The sequence below is a fragment of the Oenanthe melanoleuca genome, chromosome 3, assembly GCF_029582105.1.
Source record: "Oenanthe melanoleuca isolate GR-GAL-2019-014 chromosome 3, OMel1.0, whole genome shotgun sequence".
In the NCBI taxonomy this organism is placed as follows: domain Eukaryota; kingdom Metazoa; phylum Chordata; class Aves; order Passeriformes; family Muscicapidae; genus Oenanthe; species Oenanthe melanoleuca.
Genome location: NC_079336.1, coordinates 2224525 through 2243058, shown reverse-complemented (window position 1 = coordinate 2243058; position 18534 = coordinate 2224525). Strand labels below are relative to the sequence as shown.

Sequence of the window (18534 nt, the reverse complement as noted above, 5' to 3'; positions counted from 1 at the left end):
CTATCCTCTCCCAAACCTTTCCACCCATCCTGCAACATGTGCAAACACAGGGCAAGGTGGAAGCAGTCCTGTAAAAGGGATCAAGTGGAATTCATCCATCTCTTTCTTTTTCCCAGGAAGGAAAATTCTGCTGCTGCTGCTACTAAAAAAATTCCTGGCCTCTGGGGCCTCCACAGAGGTGTTTTTATATTTATGATATCCAGATCCTGAGGGTTAAAAAATAACAGTGAGCCACTGCCCTATTCAAAATAAAACCTTGCAACCCCGGGCAGCCTCTTTTTCAGGGCACTTCCACCCTAAAGGGAACTGAACAAAATTAAGGCTGTTCCAAGTTTTATTCCCAAATTCTCACTGCCAACCTCTGCAGCACTTCCAGCCTGCAAAATGCACCCGGGGAGAGCAGGGTGGAGAGTTTGGCATCCTCCCTCCCTGCCCCATCACCCGGAGGCGTGAGACAGGACTTGGGGAGAGAGCTGGAGCTGCTGGGACAGAACAAGCTGTCCCCAGGAGCGTGCCCGGCTCCAAAGCCCAGATAAAAGGCAGCTCCTCGGTGTGTGTGTTTGTGTGTGTGTGTGGAAAGGGTTTATAAATCTGTCCCGAGAGCAGGAAATCTCCTGCGCCTTTTAGATTTAAGAGAAGTTGCCTTCCTGTTGTATTCCCAGATAACGCAGCTCTGATGGAGCCCACTTGTAAATAGCTCAATAGATTTAATCAGTTCCTTTGGAAAATGCTGTTGCTTCCGCAGGGTTTTAGTTCAGTCCCGGGGAAAAGCTCGGGGAGGGCAGTTGCTGCTTCAGTTGCGAGCGAAGTTGGCAGATTCCAGCTTCTCCTGACCCCAAAATCGCTGCAACCCACAAGAAACCAGAGGCAGAGCAGAGGGAAGGGAGAGACCAGGAAGCCCAGGCGGATCCAGCCCGGCTCACATTCACACTCTCCATCACTCCTAATCTGACAAGAGTCAATAGGAACACCCAGGCACGTGGGAAACCTGCCCAAACTCCCCGGGATCTGCGCCGGGGTTTTCCCCCTGCCTCGGGTCAGGTGGGGCAGCCGCGGCCCATCCTGCATCCCATCCCATCCCATCCCGCTGCTTTTCTGGCAGCACCGAGAGGAAACCCACGGCCAGAAAAGCGGAGACGCTGCAGCCCCATGCCCCAGGGTCAAAATCATAAAGGAATCCAGCCATCAAATCCATCCCCCGGGGCAGGTTGCAGGGATGAGCCGGGAAAGGGCGGCCGGCCGGGGATTTTCGGTGCCACCACCTTTCTGGAAGTGCTTTGTCCTAGTGAGAGGAATGCTGCTTGGATGATTTTACCACCCTTGTGAACACCCAGCTGGGGGTATGGGGAGCCCCACTGTGCTTTGGGACTTCCATCCTTCTCGGGATGGGGCAGCACTCCATAAAAAGCAGCAGCAAGGAAAAGATCCTTTGTCTCCCAGTGTCCAGGGATGGGGATGTTTCACCCTCTTTGAGCTGTGCCCAGCCCCATCCCTGCCTTGTTTTACCCTAAAATCTCCCTTAGGAGTCCGACCAGGCACGTTCATTGTGTCCTACTTTCCATCCCATACAAAGGGACTTGAAAATTTGGGGTGAAACCCACATGGGATGGGCAAAGCACAGCTGGGCTGGTGGTTAAAGCAGGAGAAATGGGGAAAAGGTTTCCCTGCCTGTGGGACCCGTGCCTTGATTTCCCTTGGCAGAGAGGGTTCCTGCAGCTTTTGCACCCCAGCGGGATCTTCCTTTAGGTGATATTTCCCTTTTCTTTCCAAGTTTTCAGTGCCTTTACCTCCTCTCTTAACCTTTAAAGTTTGAAGGTCTCTGAGGTGCAGGGAGGCAGCGGAGCTGTTTGGGGGCGGGACATCTCCAGCTCTCTCCTCACGCCCTTCCAGCGGGCAAAATAAGGAAAAAATAATAATAAAAGAGGGGGAGGGGGGCAGTGGGAAGGAGAAAGGGGGTGCTGGGGGTGCTGCTTCCCCCCGGGCAGAGGGGTGGGGAGAAGTTTTCTCGCAGCACCATCCCGGTGCGGGGCTGAGGAGTTTGCAAACAAGGAGGAGCAGCGAGTCCCTTCGGTGTCATTGGAGGAGGCTTTTTCCAAGGAGCTCATAAATACGGGAGAGGCCGGGCAGGAGGCTGGGACTGCGCGGGGACCCCGAGGGCAGCGCGGGGGCCGGGGGGGCCATGGCAGCGCTGCTCGGCACATTCCCCTGGCCGGAGCGGCTGGAGGGGGACACGGGCGAGGGGCTGTCCCCAGGGCCACCCCCCCGAGCGTCGCAGGGAGAGAAGGGCTCCGAGAGCCGCATCCGCCGGCCCATGAACGCCTTCATGGTGTGGGCGAAGGACGAGAGGAAGCGGCTGGCGGTGCAGAACCCCGACCTGCACAACGCGGAGCTCAGCAAGATGCTCGGTGAGCGGCGCGGGGGGCGCGGGGCAGCGGGAGGTGGGGGATCCCCCCGGGCATCCCTGGGGTGCAAACCCTGCTCGGAGCCGGTGACGTCCAGGCTCAGACCCCGGCGGGATTCGGTGCCCGGGGGAGATGCCTTGTCCGGATTCGGTACCCGCGAGCCCACCAGGGCATTCCCGGGGCTCCAAGCGCTGCCCCACGCACCCACCCGGGCATGGGATGCACACTCGGACCCAGCGCTCGATCCCGGGAGGATTCACCCGGGCTTGGTCCCCAGGCACCCACCTGCGGTCCCTGGAGGGGAAAAAAAAACTCCGTCCGGGTTCAGTGCGTTGGGATGGGGATCCAGGCACCCACCCGGCCATTCCTGGGGTGCAAATCCCGTCCGGATCCAGCGCCCCGGAGTGGGCACCGGGCACCCGCCCGCTCATCCCGGGGTGCAAATGCAGCGCCCCGGACTGGGAATGCCAGCGCCACTGCCATCGCTGGGGGTGCCAGCCCTGCCCGGGTCTGGCACACAGCAGGAGGGCACCCCTGCACCTACTGGCCGGTTTTGGGGTGCACAGCCAGCCCGGGGGCAGCTCCCTGGGACTGCAAAACCTGATGGAGTTCTGCACCCCGAGAGCAGCACCGTGCACCCACCCGCTTATCCCGGGGTGCAAATGCAGCTCCCCGGAGTGGGAATGCCACTGGGGGTGCCAACCCTGCACCTACCTGGCCGGTTTTGGGGTGCAAAGCCAGCCCGGGGCAGCTCCCTAGGACTGCAGAACCTGATGGAGTTCTGCACCCCGAGAGCAGCACCGTGCACCCACCCTGTCACCCCAGAGCTGTCCCACTCTCCAGGTGTGCAGCCACTCCTCGGGTGTGCTCTCCAAGCTTGAGGATGGTCCTGCATCCCGGGGGACAGGCACCTTGCCACCCCTCTGCTGCAAACCCTGACGGTGCTGCCCTGCTCTGCAAGGAGGGACCCCCGGGTTTTCCTGGCCTGTCCCACTTTGTCCCAGTGCTACACGGCTGGGGTGTGGGTGTGTGTGTGTATTTCTGCTGTTACTTTTGGGAGATCACAACCCATTTCGAACACACTTCTGTTTCCCACCCCCCATCTACTATTTCTCCTTTTCTCCCAATCCCCATTTTGATGTGAAACCAAGAGGGCAAACCGAAATTATGGGCCCAGACAGCCTGAGAAAGAGCTGCTCAAATTGCAACACGGCTTTGTGCCCAACCTCTTATCCAAAGTTTGTGTTTCCCTGGACAGTTCTGTGGTGTTTTCTTTGGTGGTTTGGGTTTTCTCCTTGCTGCTTTGCCATGCAGCATCTCAGCTTATTAGTGTTATTTCTGCTGTCTCAGGCCATGGGAAGGCATCAAAGGCTTTGATCTGTATCCTCATTTCTCCCCCTCACCCTGAGGAGCCTCACTGTGGGATAAACCCCCTGCCCAATGCTGCTTTTCTGTCCTGTGTCTTGGGGACATTTTATCTCAATCAGGGAGGAGCAAGGTCATAGAATTACAGAATCCTGGGATGGTTTGGGTTGGAAGGGAGCTTAAAGACCCTCTCATCTAAGCAGGGACACCTTCCACCATCCAGACCAGCTGTCACAGTGCCCAGGTCTCCTTGTGCCCTGCTGCAAGTCCTGGCAGGGCACAGGCTGGGGCACCTTAAAGGACACACTGTCCTGGCCCTGTGCTCAGCCAGGCACAGCCTTGGCTGTCCCTGCTCCACAGCCAGGCTCATGGAGCTGGCAGAGCTCATCTGCCTGCATTTATTTACTAACCCTAAACCCACCTTGTGTGGGGACTTGGCATTAAGTGAGTCAGAGACCCCATAGCAGCCCCAATTCCCCCCTTCTTCTCCTGCGGGATTTTTGGGATACCGGGCGCCCTTGGGAGGCTGCGGGTGCTAAAGGGAGCGTGTCCTGCATTTCAGGGAAGTCCTGGAAGGCGCTGAGCCTGTCGCAGAAGCGTCCCTACGTGGAGGAAGCCGAGCGGCTGCGGGTGAAGCACATGCAAGATTATCCCAACTACAAGTACCGGCCCCGTCGGAAGAAGCAGGTCAAGCGCATCGGGAAGAGGGTGGATCCCGGCTTTCTGCTGGGCAGCCTGAGCCGGGACCAGAACTCAGTGCCCGAAAAGCGGACCTGCAGCCGGGCCGGGGGGGACAAGGAGGGCCCGGGTGAGTACCAGCCCCGGCCGGGGCTGCCGGCCGTGCGCGGCTACCGGGAGGCTGCGGGCAGCGGCAGCAGCGCCAGCGTGGACACCTACCCCTACGGGCTGCCCACCCCGCCGGAGATGTCCCCCCTGGACGCCATAGACCCCGAGCAGAGCTTCTTCTCCTCGCCCTGCCCCGAGGAGCATCACCGCTCGCCCTTCTCGGCGGAGTACGCGCTGCCCCGCGGCCCCCACCCGCTCAGCCCGCTGCCGCAGCCGGCCGCCTGCATGATGCCCCCGGCCTCCAGCTGCCCTTCCCTGCCTGCTCCTGCTCCTCCCGGCTACTACACGCCCTCCTTCCCCTCGCTGCCCCCCGCCAGCCTCCACGCCCACCTGGGCCAGCTCTCCCCGCCGCCCGACCACCACGGCTTCGACAGCTTGGACCAGCTGAGCCAGGCGGAGCTGCTGGGCGAGATGGACCGCAACGAGTTCGACCAGTATCTCAACAACCCCGGCCACGCTGACCCCCACGCTGACCCCCACGCTGACCCCCACGCTGACCACCACGGTGGCCACCAGGGCGGGGCTTTGGCCAGCGGGCACGTCCCAGCGTCCGGCAGCTCGCACAGCTCCGAGAACAGCCTCATCTCCTCCGTCCTGGCCGATGCCACGGCCACCTACTACAACAGCTACAGCGTGTCTTAGGAGCCCGGCCAGCAGGAGCCCGCGCTGTTCCGAGGCGTGGGGACACCGCCCGTCCCTCGGGTGACCGAGCCCGGGGCCCCGGAGTCTCCTCGGTGCTGTAGCTAAAGGATTTGGGCTGCTGGCTCACCACCGTGCCAAGCTGGAGTGCTCTGCTCCCACCGTGGCCAGGGGGCACTTCCCCACAAAGCCAAGTCCCTCTGCCAAAGCAGGGATGCACAGCAATGCTGCCGCTCATTTTGGGGCGTCCCCAGCTCTGCTTTGGGGTCAGCAGTGTGGCAGCACCCCGCAAACGCCAGGTCTGAATTCCCCCTGGAAGGGGGAGAGGCAGGGGTGGGAGAAGGGAAGGCTTTGGGGAAGGTCTAGGAGCTGGTTCTGGGTTCTGGTCTGACCTGCCTGATCACTCCAACGGGGATTAAAGCCCCCATCCCCTGCCCCAGAGCATGGACTGGGGGCTTCACCCCTAGGGGAACCCCAGAGGGGATGGACACCAGCCCCAAGGGTGCTGAGCCTGCTCTGGACTGGGGTAAAATCAAGAAAGCTTCCACCCCTGGGAGCAGGTCCTGGGATGAACATTTTGGCCAAGAGGTGATGATGTAGCAGACACTTTTTTTATCAAACCTCCTCCAAAGGGGAAGGCTCCGTGTTTGGAGCCACAGTGCTCAATGCCTCTCCTAACTCTGGCGTTTTATTGCTTGTAATAAAGCTGTACATTGATTTATTCCTTCCATTATTCCTTCTCCCCCCCACCACCCACCTCCGATTTTGTATTGCTCGAGTTCTCTTCCTTTCCATAAAGATGAAGTTTTATTTTAAATCAGTTATATGACATGATTAATCTTAGTGTTTACTGTATGGCACTTGGTAATGGTTAGTTAGTAACGTGGTTATGATTTCCTGGTCTCAGTCCCCAAAATGTATTAATAATAATTGCAAAGAAAACTTTAAAAAGAACCCCAAAAGTTCACTGGTTTTTAAGCTAATACATTCCATCTCTTTTGTGTGACTCTATGCATTTTGAATGAGTGTAGATACGAGTTTGCATAAAGTATTTAATTTAAATAAATATGTTTTTATAAGAGACTGTTCGATGATTTAAATTGCTGTCGCTATTGACAACAGTTTTCAAAACAGAAACATTTCCCCTGCAAGTGCTATTTTTTATATTTTTGTTGTTGTCTTTGTTGTTTGTTGGTATTTTCAGCCAAATTTTTCTACTTCCATTTTTTTTTATAAATAAAACGAAGATCTGTGGTTATCTTTACAAATTGTGGATTACTTTCTAACAAACAGACTCAGGGCATGAGGAGTGCTTACTCTCATTTTTCATGGAGTGTCTCAGGGCTCAGGTCACTGTGCTTAATCCTGCTTTTGCCATCTCTCTCAGATATGATCTTTTTAATCCTGTTTCCATATTACAGGGAAGTCAAGAGCTTTGCCTTTGGTGTCCTGGTGAGCACAAATGATGTTGCCAGTTTATGGAGTGAGTGCCAGTGCCTGGAGCGTGGGTTTTAGTCACTTTTAAGGCTCTTTTCTTTCCCAGTTTGGGCTGATTCACTTTTTAAGGTGCTCCTCAACGTGGGGACCTTGAAAAGGGCTTTGGTTTCAGGTGCAGATCGAGGCAATGGGGCCTCAGAAATGTGTGGGGGTCAAATCTGGGAAGGTGATGTTGAGTGATGGTCTTCAAGCCTGGCCAGCAAAGAAAAAACTTAATTCATGTTGTTGTCTGTGGAAAAAAATCGCAGCCTGCTCTTGCCAGACATTAAATGAGGCTGTGTCCCTGCTGTCCTTGAGGCCAAGCCATGCACAGAGAATCCCAGAGCTGTTGGGGAGCTCTGGAGCTCCCTCCCAAAGCAGTGTCCCCCCAGGCTGGGTTCCCTGCTTGGCCCCAAAAAGAGGAGGAGCACATTTCCCAGTGCACTTTGTGATGCCACCTCTGTCTGGAGGCTGGGAGGGACCTTCAGAGGTCACCAACCCAGTCCTGTCCCACAGGTGACAGGATCTCTGATCCACAGAGCCCATGGTCCCAGAAGGTGCAGGCTGTGGCAGTGTTTGGGGAGGCACCAACGTGCTCCTGCCCTGTGCTCCTCCATCCCCATCACATCCCCTGCATTCAGCTCTCCCATCCTTCCTTCTTCCACCTCTGAGGCATCCCAGCTTACCCTGCCTTCTGTTTTTAGGGGGAAGGAATGGGCACCTTTGGGTACTGCTGGTGGCTCAGCCCAAACGTGACTCTTGCAGGAGGATTTTGGAGCTGGAGGGAGGAGGGAGGTGCCAGGATCCTGTTTGGCCTCTACCCAGCAGCATTGACTCACGTGGGACCGTGCCAGGAGCAGGAGTGGGGCTGGACAAGTCCTGCTTTTCCCTTCTCCATTCTCCCTGCAATCCCAGAGGAGCTGAGAGCAGTGAAATCCCCTTGGGGAGCAGGTTCAGCTGTCCCAGCCCCCCAGGAATCCAGCTCTGGGCATTGCCACCAGCCTCATCTGGGATGTCACATTCTCTCCCTATAGGACATTTTCCAGGACACTGGCTGCTCCTGACCCTTCCCCTTATTCCCAAACCCTGAGGAACAATGGGATAACTGCACCACCCTATAGAACCCTTTCTCTAGGACATTGGCTGCTCCTGATCCTTCTCCTTATTCCTAAACCCTGAGGAACAATGGGATCAACTGTACCACCCTATAGGACATTTTCCAGGACACTGGCTGCTCCTGATCCATCCCTAAACCCTGAGGAACACTGGGATAACTGCACCACCCTATAGGACATTTTCCAGGACATTGGCTGCTCCTGACCCTTCTCCTTATTCCTAAACCCTGAGGAACAATGGGATAACTGCATCACCCTATAGAACCCTTTCTCTAGGACATTGGCTGCTCCTGATCCTTCTTATTCCTAAACCCTGAGGAGCAATGGGATAACTGCACCACCCTATAGGACATTTTCCAGGACACTGGCTGCTCCTGACTCTTCCCCTTATTCCTAAACCCTGAGGAGCAATGGGATTAATTTCACCACCCTATAGGGCCCTTTCTCCAGAACATTGGCTGCTCCTGATCCTTCTCCTTATTCCCAAACCCTGAGGAACACTGGGATTAATTTCACCACCCTATAGGGCCCTTTCTCCAGAACATTGGCTGCTCCTGATCCTTCTCCTTATTCCCAAACCCTGAGGAACACTGGGATTAATTTCACCACCCTATAGAACCCTTTCTCCAGAATATTGGCTGCTCCTGATCCTTCTCCTGTTCCTAAACCCTGAGGAGCAATGGGATAACTGCACCACCCTATAGAACCCTTTCTCCAGAACACTGGCTGTTCCTGATCCTTCCCTAAACCCTGAGGAACACTGGGATCAACTGCACCACCCCATAACCCTTTTCCCTCCTTGCTTTCACCCCATGGTGGACACAAACCCCTCTCCCAGAGCCCCCAGAGCCCTATTCCCCCAGGAAAAGGGGTTTCCACGCACCCCATCCCCGGGGACAAACGGAGAGCCCCGCCAGCCAAGCCTGTCCCCACTTGCCCAAGGCAGTGAGGAGAGGTGGGAGCTTGTCCCTGTGCTCTCTGCAGTGCCAGGAGCAGCTGCAGGTCCCAGCCAGGAGCAGGGCCCCCCGAGGGCGTGGGGAGCAGCAGCCAAGGCGAGGTGGGGCTCCCTGGGAGCCACGGCCGGATCTGGGCACACACCCAGGGCTGAGATGCAATTCAGGAGCTGCACCAGCCCCCCCTGCTCTGGTGGGATGGGAAATGAGCTGCTGTGGGTCATCCCCTCTAGCCACAGCAATTTTTTTGGGGGGATGCAGGGTGTTGCTGCAGGGAGCAGAGGTGGTTTTGCTTGGAAAGGGGATATCCAGGTAAAAGACTGCTGGCCATCACTGTTTGTGGATGTTATGGACTCGTTCTGCCTCTGTCCTGGGCTTGTTTCTCCTCCCTCCCCATCCCAAATCCAGCAGCCCATGGCTGTGTCTGTGCATGCTGAGCCTTGTGGTTTGTGGCCTGCTGTCCCCAGCCTGGGAGCCAGCAGGAAAATCAAATCAGGGCTGCAGGAAGGGATAGAGCAGCCTCACACCACATTTGGGGTGTCAGTGTGGGCCAGGACAGGAGCATCTCCTTGTGACAGAGAGTGTGAGCCCTCTGTGCCCAGTGCTGGCCCCCGTGGCTGTGCAGGTCATGGGGAGCAGGGGTGAGGTCACCTTCCTGCATAGCTGGGATTTGAGCTGGCCAGGAGCTGTGTGTCATGCCCTGGGTGATTTCCTCTGCATCCCTTGAGCAGGTGCTGACTCCTCCATCCTCTCTCTGCTTGTCCCAGTGACAAACAGGCACCTGGATGTTCTGTGCCTCAGTTTCCCTGTCTGTAAAACAGATAATTCTTCCTTCCCTCTCACCCTTTTTCCAGTCAGCACTGGGATGTGACCTGTCTCTTCCCCAGAATCTGAACAGGACCAGGTGCTTGTGCTGCCTTTAGCACGAGGGGTCCCTGCCCCATGCCAGGGATCTGGATCCTGCTATGGAATCACCTGGGAGACAACAATTTTCCCTGATTTTTCAAAGCAGAACCAGGTGAGGGAAGCAGAGGCAGAGAAGGGGGTGAGGCGACTGGGCTGAGCTCACCTTGCAAATCACTGACAGAACCTGGAGAGACCCTCAACACAGCCAAACCCCACATCCTAAATCCCCTTTTCCCCCTGCTATTTCTCACCTCCTCCCTCCACCCAAACCCTCAGTACACCCCAGGGCGAGGAGGGCAGGATCAGAGCCTCCCTCCCACCCCTCCAGAGGAGGGAATGAGACAAGCTGCTGAGTGTTTTCCTGCCCAGCACTGCCAATGGGAGCAGGGGAGGATGCATCCGGAGCTGAGTGTTTCCTGGCAGATAAGGACAGCCCCTCCTGCAGGATGTTATGAGTCCAGGTCCTACCTCCACGCTTCAAGAGAAAGGCTTGGATGTTTATGTCAAGGAAAAATAACTTCTGCCTCTGTGTACAATCCTCTGGCTCCCCCAGGGCTACGTGCAGCAGGGTAAATGCTGGGAATGGGAAAACAGGGGTGAGGAGAGTGATGGGGGACAGGGAGAGCTGTGGGGTCTCTGCCTGCTGGCTGGGAATGTGCCAAGGGAAAGGTAGGACAGATCTGAAGAGCTTGAGGGTGGATAATTCATGCTCAGCACGGTGGGATCAGGGTCATCATCCATCCAGGATCACCTTGGCCCAACCCAGCGTGTCACACCTGGTGCACACCTGGAGCAGGTCCAGCCCCCAGGTGGGATTTCTCCTCATCCTTCAGGGTGAGCCCCTTCAAAGCCAGAGCCAAGGCCAACCATGGCAGCCCCACCAGCTGGAGATCAGGGTTATCCTGCCCACTCTGTCATCCAGGGAATCAGAAATGCTGGCAGAGTTGGGTCTGGCTGGCTGGGGAGGAGGGGGAAGTTGTGCAGTGGGTATGGAGGGAATGATGAAAACATGGATTTTCTCCTTTTTTTTTGCAATGGATAAGTAGAATCCAGTGCTGGCCAGAGCCTCCTGTTCAGATTGTAGCTGTGTTCTGCTGACATCCATCTGGGAAATACCCCCAGGGCTCAAGCCAGAACCTGAGCACTGCCTGAGGGCTGGTGCATGTCCAGGGACACCTCTGGATGATGGAAGGAACGTGGAGAGACTTGCACTGGTCAAGAAATTAGGACAAGGAAAACCTTCCAGCCCCATTCCCACTGAAATTACACCAGATCCCAGCACAGCCATGGCCAGACCACAGATCCTGTCCCAGGGGCAGTGAGGACATTCCTGGGGAGGGTTTGGATGTGCTCACCTGGTTTGGGTGGGTCCAGACATGGAACAGCTTTTCATGGAGAATTTTCTCTTCAGCATCAATAGGGAGAAATCTGAAATTAGATTCAAGATATGGCAATGTCCTGTCCAGGGTGATTAATGAGAGATGAGCTGCCTCCCACTCCCATCTCAGTCCAAAAGGATTGATGGAGGTCCCACTCCCCACCCAGTGGGTCCAGGAGAGGACTGGAGGAGGAAAGGAGAGAGGGAAAAGCCTGTTCTCCTCTGAGCTGGAGGAGTCCCACCAAGAGCTGAAGGGCATCCAGGGAGAATTTTGGGATAGTCAGCCTGTGCTGGAGCCCTGAGCTGTGCCCTCCCCCAGCGTGTCCCACCCTCAGCACCCCAAATTCCCCGTGTGCCATCAGCCAGCCCGAGATTTTCTCCTTCCCTTTGATTTCCAGGAGCTGCCACTCGGCCCCCACGGCAAACAAAACATGAGAAGGGCAGGCTTGGCGGAGCAGGAAGGAAACCAGCCCGTGTGGGGCTGAGTCACCATCCCGCTGCTCCTGCCGGCATCCCAGGAGCGGGAGAGGGACCAAGGGATGCCAGGGGCACCAAGAATCCTCATCCACCACCCCAACCCCGTTTTATCTGCTTTGGGAAGCTAAACACGGCTTGTGGGCTGCTCTTTATTAATTTGGAGTGGGAAAGGCTGGGTTTGCTTCCCTGATGAGGGAAGAGTCTTCACACTGCCCGTCTGGGCTTCAGCCAAAATTCAGGGAGGATGCCAAAAAAAAAAAGTTTAAAAAAGGCTCCTCAGCACTCCTGACCTGGGACCAGCTACTCGATTTTCTCCTCTCAGGTTTCTTCATGAGAGCTTCACGTGGTTGTGAATGACACCAGTCAGACATTTCAACTCTCCCCTCTATATTTACTGTAGATTTAAAAAAAAAAATGCAAATAATAAAAAAATCCACATATGTATATATGTATATGTATATGTATATGTATATGTATATCTTTATCTATATCTATATCTATATCTATATCTAATCTATATCTATATCTATTTTATATCTGTATATGTATATGTATATGTATATGTATATGTATATGTATATGTATATGTATATGTATATCTATATCTATATCTATATCTATATCTATATCTATATCTATATCTATATATCTATATCTATCTATAACTATATATATAGATATAGCTATGTATGTATGTGTGCATGTTTACATATATATATGTATATATATGTGTGTGTATATATATATGTGTGTATATATATATATATATATAAGAAAGATGGGTACTCCCAAATCTACCCCTCATTTACTGGAGATACCAAATATACATATAAAAATATATAAAATATAAATAAATATAAATACATAAATAGATATACATATATATAAATATTAAATACACACATACAGGAGATATGACATACACATGTATATTTATATATGTATAAGTGATCCTTACATACATACAAGAAAAATGAGTTCAGATTTTTAGCAAGGCAATCATGATAGGATAAAGTGTAATTGTTTTTGAGTAAAAGAGGGTAGATTTATTAAATATAATATTAAATATATCATTAAATATATCATTAAAGATAAGAAAGAAACCTGGTCTAGTGGAAGGTGTCCCTGTCTCTCAGCCTCCCAAAAGAGGATGGCAGCACACAAAAAGTGTCCTGGGAATGACCCCTGCTCTGCTCACCTTGAACCTTACCTGGGCAGTGGTTGCATCCCTGCCACTTGGCCTGGACCAAAATCACCCCAAACTATTGGAAGCCTCTGACCCTGCTCCTGTTCCTTGATGGGCTCTTCTGGAGTGTAGATTTGTCTGCTGGGCTTTTACCACCTCAGAAACATTCCCATTTCCCTCCCCCAAGCCCAGGAAGATGGAAGACATGTTGCACTTGCAGAACCAAGTGCTCCAGGACCAGGAAAGGCCAGGCTGGAGCATCTTTGTGCAACCTTCCAGGTGCCAGGCACTGCAGGAGAGCTCCCAGGATGTGACAGTGCATTTAAGGCACTGATCTCACAGTTACAGCATCACAATGAACTTTTCTCCCCCCTTGGACTACTCAGCTCAGGCAGATTTGGGTGGATCCACTCAGCATTTAAGTTTTAACAAGGTCAGCCAGGTCCCTTCCCAGTGTCTGCACTGATTTAAGGTGGGATTTAACTCCCAGCTGTGTCCAGCTGTCTCCACTCTGATTTGGGGGTCACATCCATCCTGGTGCAGTTTTCATCTCAGTTGGAACATGGTGCCAATAATGCCATGGCTGTGGGTGTGATCCTCAGTGGGAAATTCACTTGAAACTTGGACTTGATGATCCGTGTGGGTCCCTTTCAACTCAGAATATTCTGTGATTCTCACAGAAATGCTGAGGTTCTAAGGGGCCTCTGGAGATCCCATATGGGATCTTTTCCTAGATGGAGGCCTGGCTTGGAGGCAGAAGGAGGTGGGACTCTCCTGGGGTTGATTGTCCCTCTCCAAACCAGCATGACATTCCAAAATGCCTTTTCCTGGTGGCCTTCACTTGAAACAGAACCCACAACAAACAGGTTGGGTATCTCAGCACTGTGGTCCTATAGAGAATCCATGGAAATCCCAATTTTCCCAGGATCTCCCTCCAATCCAGGCTCCTCTTCCCTTCTTTTACTCCAGGGAAAACCCACAACCCAGACCCCCCACACCACCCAGCCTGCCTTCCATCCTGAAAAATCCCAAAAACCACTCCAAGGGAATTTCTCCAAGGGATGGGACCCCCTGTAAAGGACCTGCTGTGCTAAATGACCCATCAGACCTTCCTGGCTGCTCATCCCTGCCCGGGTTCAAAAGGTGATTTAGGATGACATGCTCTGCTCTACATGAACTTGCCAGCCATTGCCAGCTCCTGCCAGCAGCGTGACGAGACACCCCTTCATTGTACATTAATTCCAGCAGGCGTACGGCCCAGCAATCAAAGTGCCTCATTAAACTTTAATTAAATTTCCCAAGTGATTTGCTCCCGGGCGGAGAACCTGCAGTGCAAGCCCAAGCAGGTCTCTGTGTGTGTGTGTGTGTGTGTCTGGGCTTTTGGAGGCTTTTTATTCCCCCAAAGTTTTATTAACACTTCATGGCTGGGGTATGAAATAAAGCCAGAGGTGGAAATCCAGAGGTGGAAATCCAGTTGAGACTGGGAAGAAAAGCCAAACTGATATTCTGCTCCTGCCACTCCTGCTGAGTGCTGTTCTCCTGGAAGAAGATTCTCCTGCTCTTCTCCAGGCTGAACAATTCAAACTTTCCCTGCTGTTCTCCTGGAGGACCAGGAAGATTTTGCATTACAGTCCCTTTGTAGGAGATGGACAGGAGGTAGAGTGGTCAGGAGTTAGAATTGACCCTCAGATCAGTTCCCACAATCAAAGCTTGGCAAAAGTGATAAAGGAATTCCAAATTTGTAATGGATGCCAAACAAAACTAGATCTCTTTCTATCAATGACAAGTCTTAGACTCAGAGGGGTGAGGATTAGAAGGGACCTTAAAGACCATCTAGTCCCACCCCCTGCCATGGGCAGGGACACATTCCATTATCCCAGGTTGCTCCAAGTTCCATCCAGCCTGGCCTTGGACACTTCCAGGGATCCAAGAGCATCCACAGATTCTCACACAAACCTGTGCCCATGCTCTGCCTTGATGACCAGATGGTCAAAACTCTCTCCAGAGCAAGGTGGCTGCACCTGAACACCCTCTGTCTTGGGTTTCAATACAGGATGTGGCCAGCAATGTGGATTCTGTCCCCATCTGTTAAACCAGCTGGGGCAGTGACCCTGATCTCCTGGCACACATTATCTGCTCATGGGCCATCTTTAAACCAGCTGGGCAATCATCTTTATCTTTCCCACAGCCCATCCTCCCTCCAGGAGATATCTCCTGTTCATGGCCAGTGAGTCCCAGGGCATGACTGATAAAATTCCATCATCCCACTGGGAGATGCTCCAGCCAGGGGAGGAGCCAAGCCTTTCCTACCCAGATAAAAACTCAGATTTGGAACAGCAGAGCAGCCTTTGCCACTGGATTCCAGAGGAAAACTGGACCTTTCCACATCATCCCTGGAGCTTCAGAGGAAACTGCACCTTCTCCAGGAGCACTGCTCCAGCTGAACCACATCTGCCCCTGCAGGAGGATGCAGCCACCATTGAATGGGACTGTGCCAACACCCTGACTGACTGACGGGTGTCAGCTTGGATTCTGACTCTGGCAGGGTTGGGATTGTTCTGTGTAATACTGCATTTCTATTTTAATTTTCCTAGTAAAGAACTGTTATTCCTAACTCCCATATCTTTGCCTGAGAGTCCCTTAATTTCCAAATTATAATAATTTGGAGGGAGGGGGTTTCCATTCTCCATTTCAAAGAGAAGCTCCTGCCTTTATTGGCAGACACATGTTCTCCTAACCAGGACACCACCAGGATTGTTCCTTGGGCTGTGCTGACCCCTGACCATGGCTGGGATTGTTTGTGCTCTTTCCAGCAGACTCAAACTCAAACGAGCCACGTCCCCTCCACATCGAGCCATACCCACGTTTGTCTCTGTTATTTCCTGCAAGCTGATCTCCAGGTTCCAATTCCCTGAAGGCTCCAGAAGGGGCCAAACCCGAGGCTTTGTCCAGGGGACTGCACAAAACTGACCCCGCGGGTCCCTGCGCCGCGATCCTGCACCGGGTGAAATTCCCCGAGTTTTTCCCTTGGCCTGGAGTGGATGGATGGCAAACAAAAGCCAATTCTGGAGCACTTATTCACCTCGAAAGAGGCACCAGCACAAAAACCAGCCACCCCCTTGAAACTTGGAGTGAGGTGGGGATTTCCATGTATTGCCTGTGCTTCCAGATCTGCAGATAAGGGTACAGCTGGTCAAACATTTTCCATTGATGATTTCCTTGCAGAAAACATCCTTCTAAGGAAAAAAAAAAAAAAAAAAAAAAAAAAAAAGCCAAGTAACTTAAAGAAAACTTAGAGTTTAGCTTTGTTTCCCTTAAATAGAAAGTGCATTTTATGCAACTTTTCAGGTTTTTCTCGTCGAAAAGAAAAATAGAAGTGATGAGGGACCAGTCAGAGTGAGATTGTTTGATTTTTAAAATGATAAATTTTATATGTTTTTTAATGTTTTTCACAGCAATATTCAAGCTCCTACCATAGAAAACAGATTTTTTTTTCACGTTCTGTACTTTTTCCTTTCCTTTAGCTGTACTTAACAGTTTCTTGGTCAAGTTAAGCCTCATCACCAGATTCTACCAGTTTGAAAACTTATTTTAGGGGTCAGAGTAGATGATCTTCAGAGATCCCTTGCACCCCAGTGATTCTGTAATTTAAACTCTTCCTGCTTTAATATTAACTATATTCAGGTGTATAACTGTGAGTAAAAATAAGAGATTTTTCAATAAAAGTAATAGATTGCTATTCTCAATTAAACAAAGATAAAACTGAAGTAGAGAAGGTGATTTTTCCCTCTTAAAAAAATGGTTTTAATAAGATTTTTTTTTCTGAAAGGCAATTTTATTAAATTGAGGAAAAAAGATGAGGAGCTCAACTGGGAGAACAATTGGGATTTTCCAGTTGTTTCTTGTTGATTTTGCCTGTCCCTTCAGTCAAACTGGATAAAGGATAAAGGATATACTGAATAGGAATAGAATATAGATTATAGAATTATAGAACTATAATAGATTATAGAATTAGGGAATATTCATAAAAATATGTTTGGAAGCTGAAAGAAAACAAGGATCTGCATCCTAACTCTGCAGTCTGCATTATATTAATGGAAGAGAATAATCAGGAATGGAACCAGATCTCTGCATTTACATGATTTTGCTCCTGCCAGCGAATCATTCCACACCCTCTGCCAGGTCCCTTAACCCCAGTGAGCTCTGTCTAACCTGGGATGGTAATTCCTCTCTTAAGGGACCTGGGAACATCCATTATTCCCTGCAGGAATCTACAGTGAGCACATGCTGTTGTCACTTCCCTCCAAGGTGACACGAAGGAATTGGAGAGAGCTCTTTGAGGGAGAGATGTCTGTAGGAATAGGCTGGGAGATGAGGCTGCTGGCATGGAAATATTTGTCTAGGAAGGAAGATCCATGGCCAAACCTGGCAAAATCCCAGCCCAGCCCACTGGGGAAGTGTTGGATAAACTGATGTGATTAAGCCCAGCGTTCCCTCGGTGCCTTTGTGGTGGGGAATATCTGAGACAGCTTAATTACAGCAGGCTGGAGGAGCCTGGTGCCCACTGATTTCACTTGGAGGCTCATTCCTGGACCTTCTTTGGGATGGATGTCCAAAAATGAGTCATGTCCCGGGAATGGGGTTAGGGGGTGAGACCAGGAATTGACTGGCTACGCCTGGTCCTGCCTAGGCATGAAAAATCTTTCAGGGATGCTGTGGGATGAGGATGAACAGGTTATTGTGCAAAGTGCTGCCACTCTCCAACCTTTTGCAATTCTAGGTTCAGCAGTAAAAGTGGAGTCTGCTTCCTTTGTGCATTTATACAGGGAAAAAACCTCCAGGACTGAAGTCCCCAAATTCAGCTTTGAGCAAATCTCCCAGCAAACAAGGAGCAGTTTTATTTCTGGGGAACTGGAGGCTGGAGAAACCTCAGCATCTGTCTTGTGATCATGATCTTAGAGGTCTTTTCCAAACTTAAGGATTCTATGGATTCTGTGAGCACAGAATAAAATGTAGGGTGCTGTTTATCCCACCTAAATGATGGAAACTCACAGCTTTATCTCCATTAGTTGTCTAAATATTTTAGGGAAAACTGTCCCTGCCTATGGTCTTTATGATTTCTTCCAACCCAAACTCTTTTATGATTCTATGATTGTATCATGTGCATTTTCTGCCCAAATAATCATAATATTAAAGATTTTAGGATGGTACTCCTATATTGTCTGTTGGGAATCACCCTAGGAAATGCAAACTCACAGATCTGCACAGGAATACACTGGGTCTGTGCTGGTTTTCCAAGAAAAAAAAAAACATTTCAAAGCCTTTATTCTCTATCAGACAGGACAGCATTGCTCCAGTGCTGCTGCCTTGGGAATTCCTGGCTTGCTGCAAGATGAACAACCAAAAAATCCAGGTCTCAGCTAATTTAATTTGCCTCTAGTCCAAGAGGGGTCTGATAACTCCAGACATGGTCAGGGTAATTTATACAGCTATTTTAAAATAAGACAACTTATTTTGTGGCTTTTTGAAAAGCAACCTTGGTTCTTACTCCATTCTTCAATTTATTCTCCAGATGGTGTAAAGGGAAGCAAAAGCTTGGATTTCTCCAGCTCCAGGGTGTTTCCAACAACACATAAAGAGTCTGGCAGCCTGTGCCAGGGCTTGACCCTCCTCTCAGGGAACACACTTTTCCTAATATCCAATCTAAACCTCCTTTCTTCCCAATATCCCATCCATCCCATCCTCTGGCAGTGGGAGCCATTCCCTGTGTCTGTCCCTCCATCCCTTGTCC

At 51.5% G+C, this 18534-nt stretch overlaps 1 protein-coding gene across 1 annotated transcript; it reads left to right on the top strand.

The window, feature by feature from the left end:
• The first annotated feature begins 2020 nt into the window (after positions 1-2020).
• SOX7 (SRY-box transcription factor 7) lies at positions 2021-6333 on the top strand. The gene is made up of 2 exons (XM_056488311.1): positions 2021-2405; positions 4330-6333. The coding sequence occupies exons 1-2, from the start codon at positions 2180-2182 to the stop codon at positions 5253-5255; spliced, it is 1152 nt and encodes a 383-aa protein (XP_056344286.1). The 5' UTR covers positions 2021-2179; the 3' UTR covers positions 5256-6333.
• The last annotated feature ends 12201 nt before the right edge of the window (positions 6334-18534 follow it).

Coding starts and splice junctions, on each gene's coding strand:
- SOX7 (XM_056488311.1), top strand. CDS start 2,180: ATGGCAGCGCTGCTCGGCACATTCCCCTGGCCGGAGCGGCTGGAGGGG. Junction 2,406..4,329: donor GGAGCTCAGCAAGATGCTCG/GTGAGCGGCGCG, acceptor CCTGCATTTCAG/GGAAGTCCTGGAAGGCGCTG.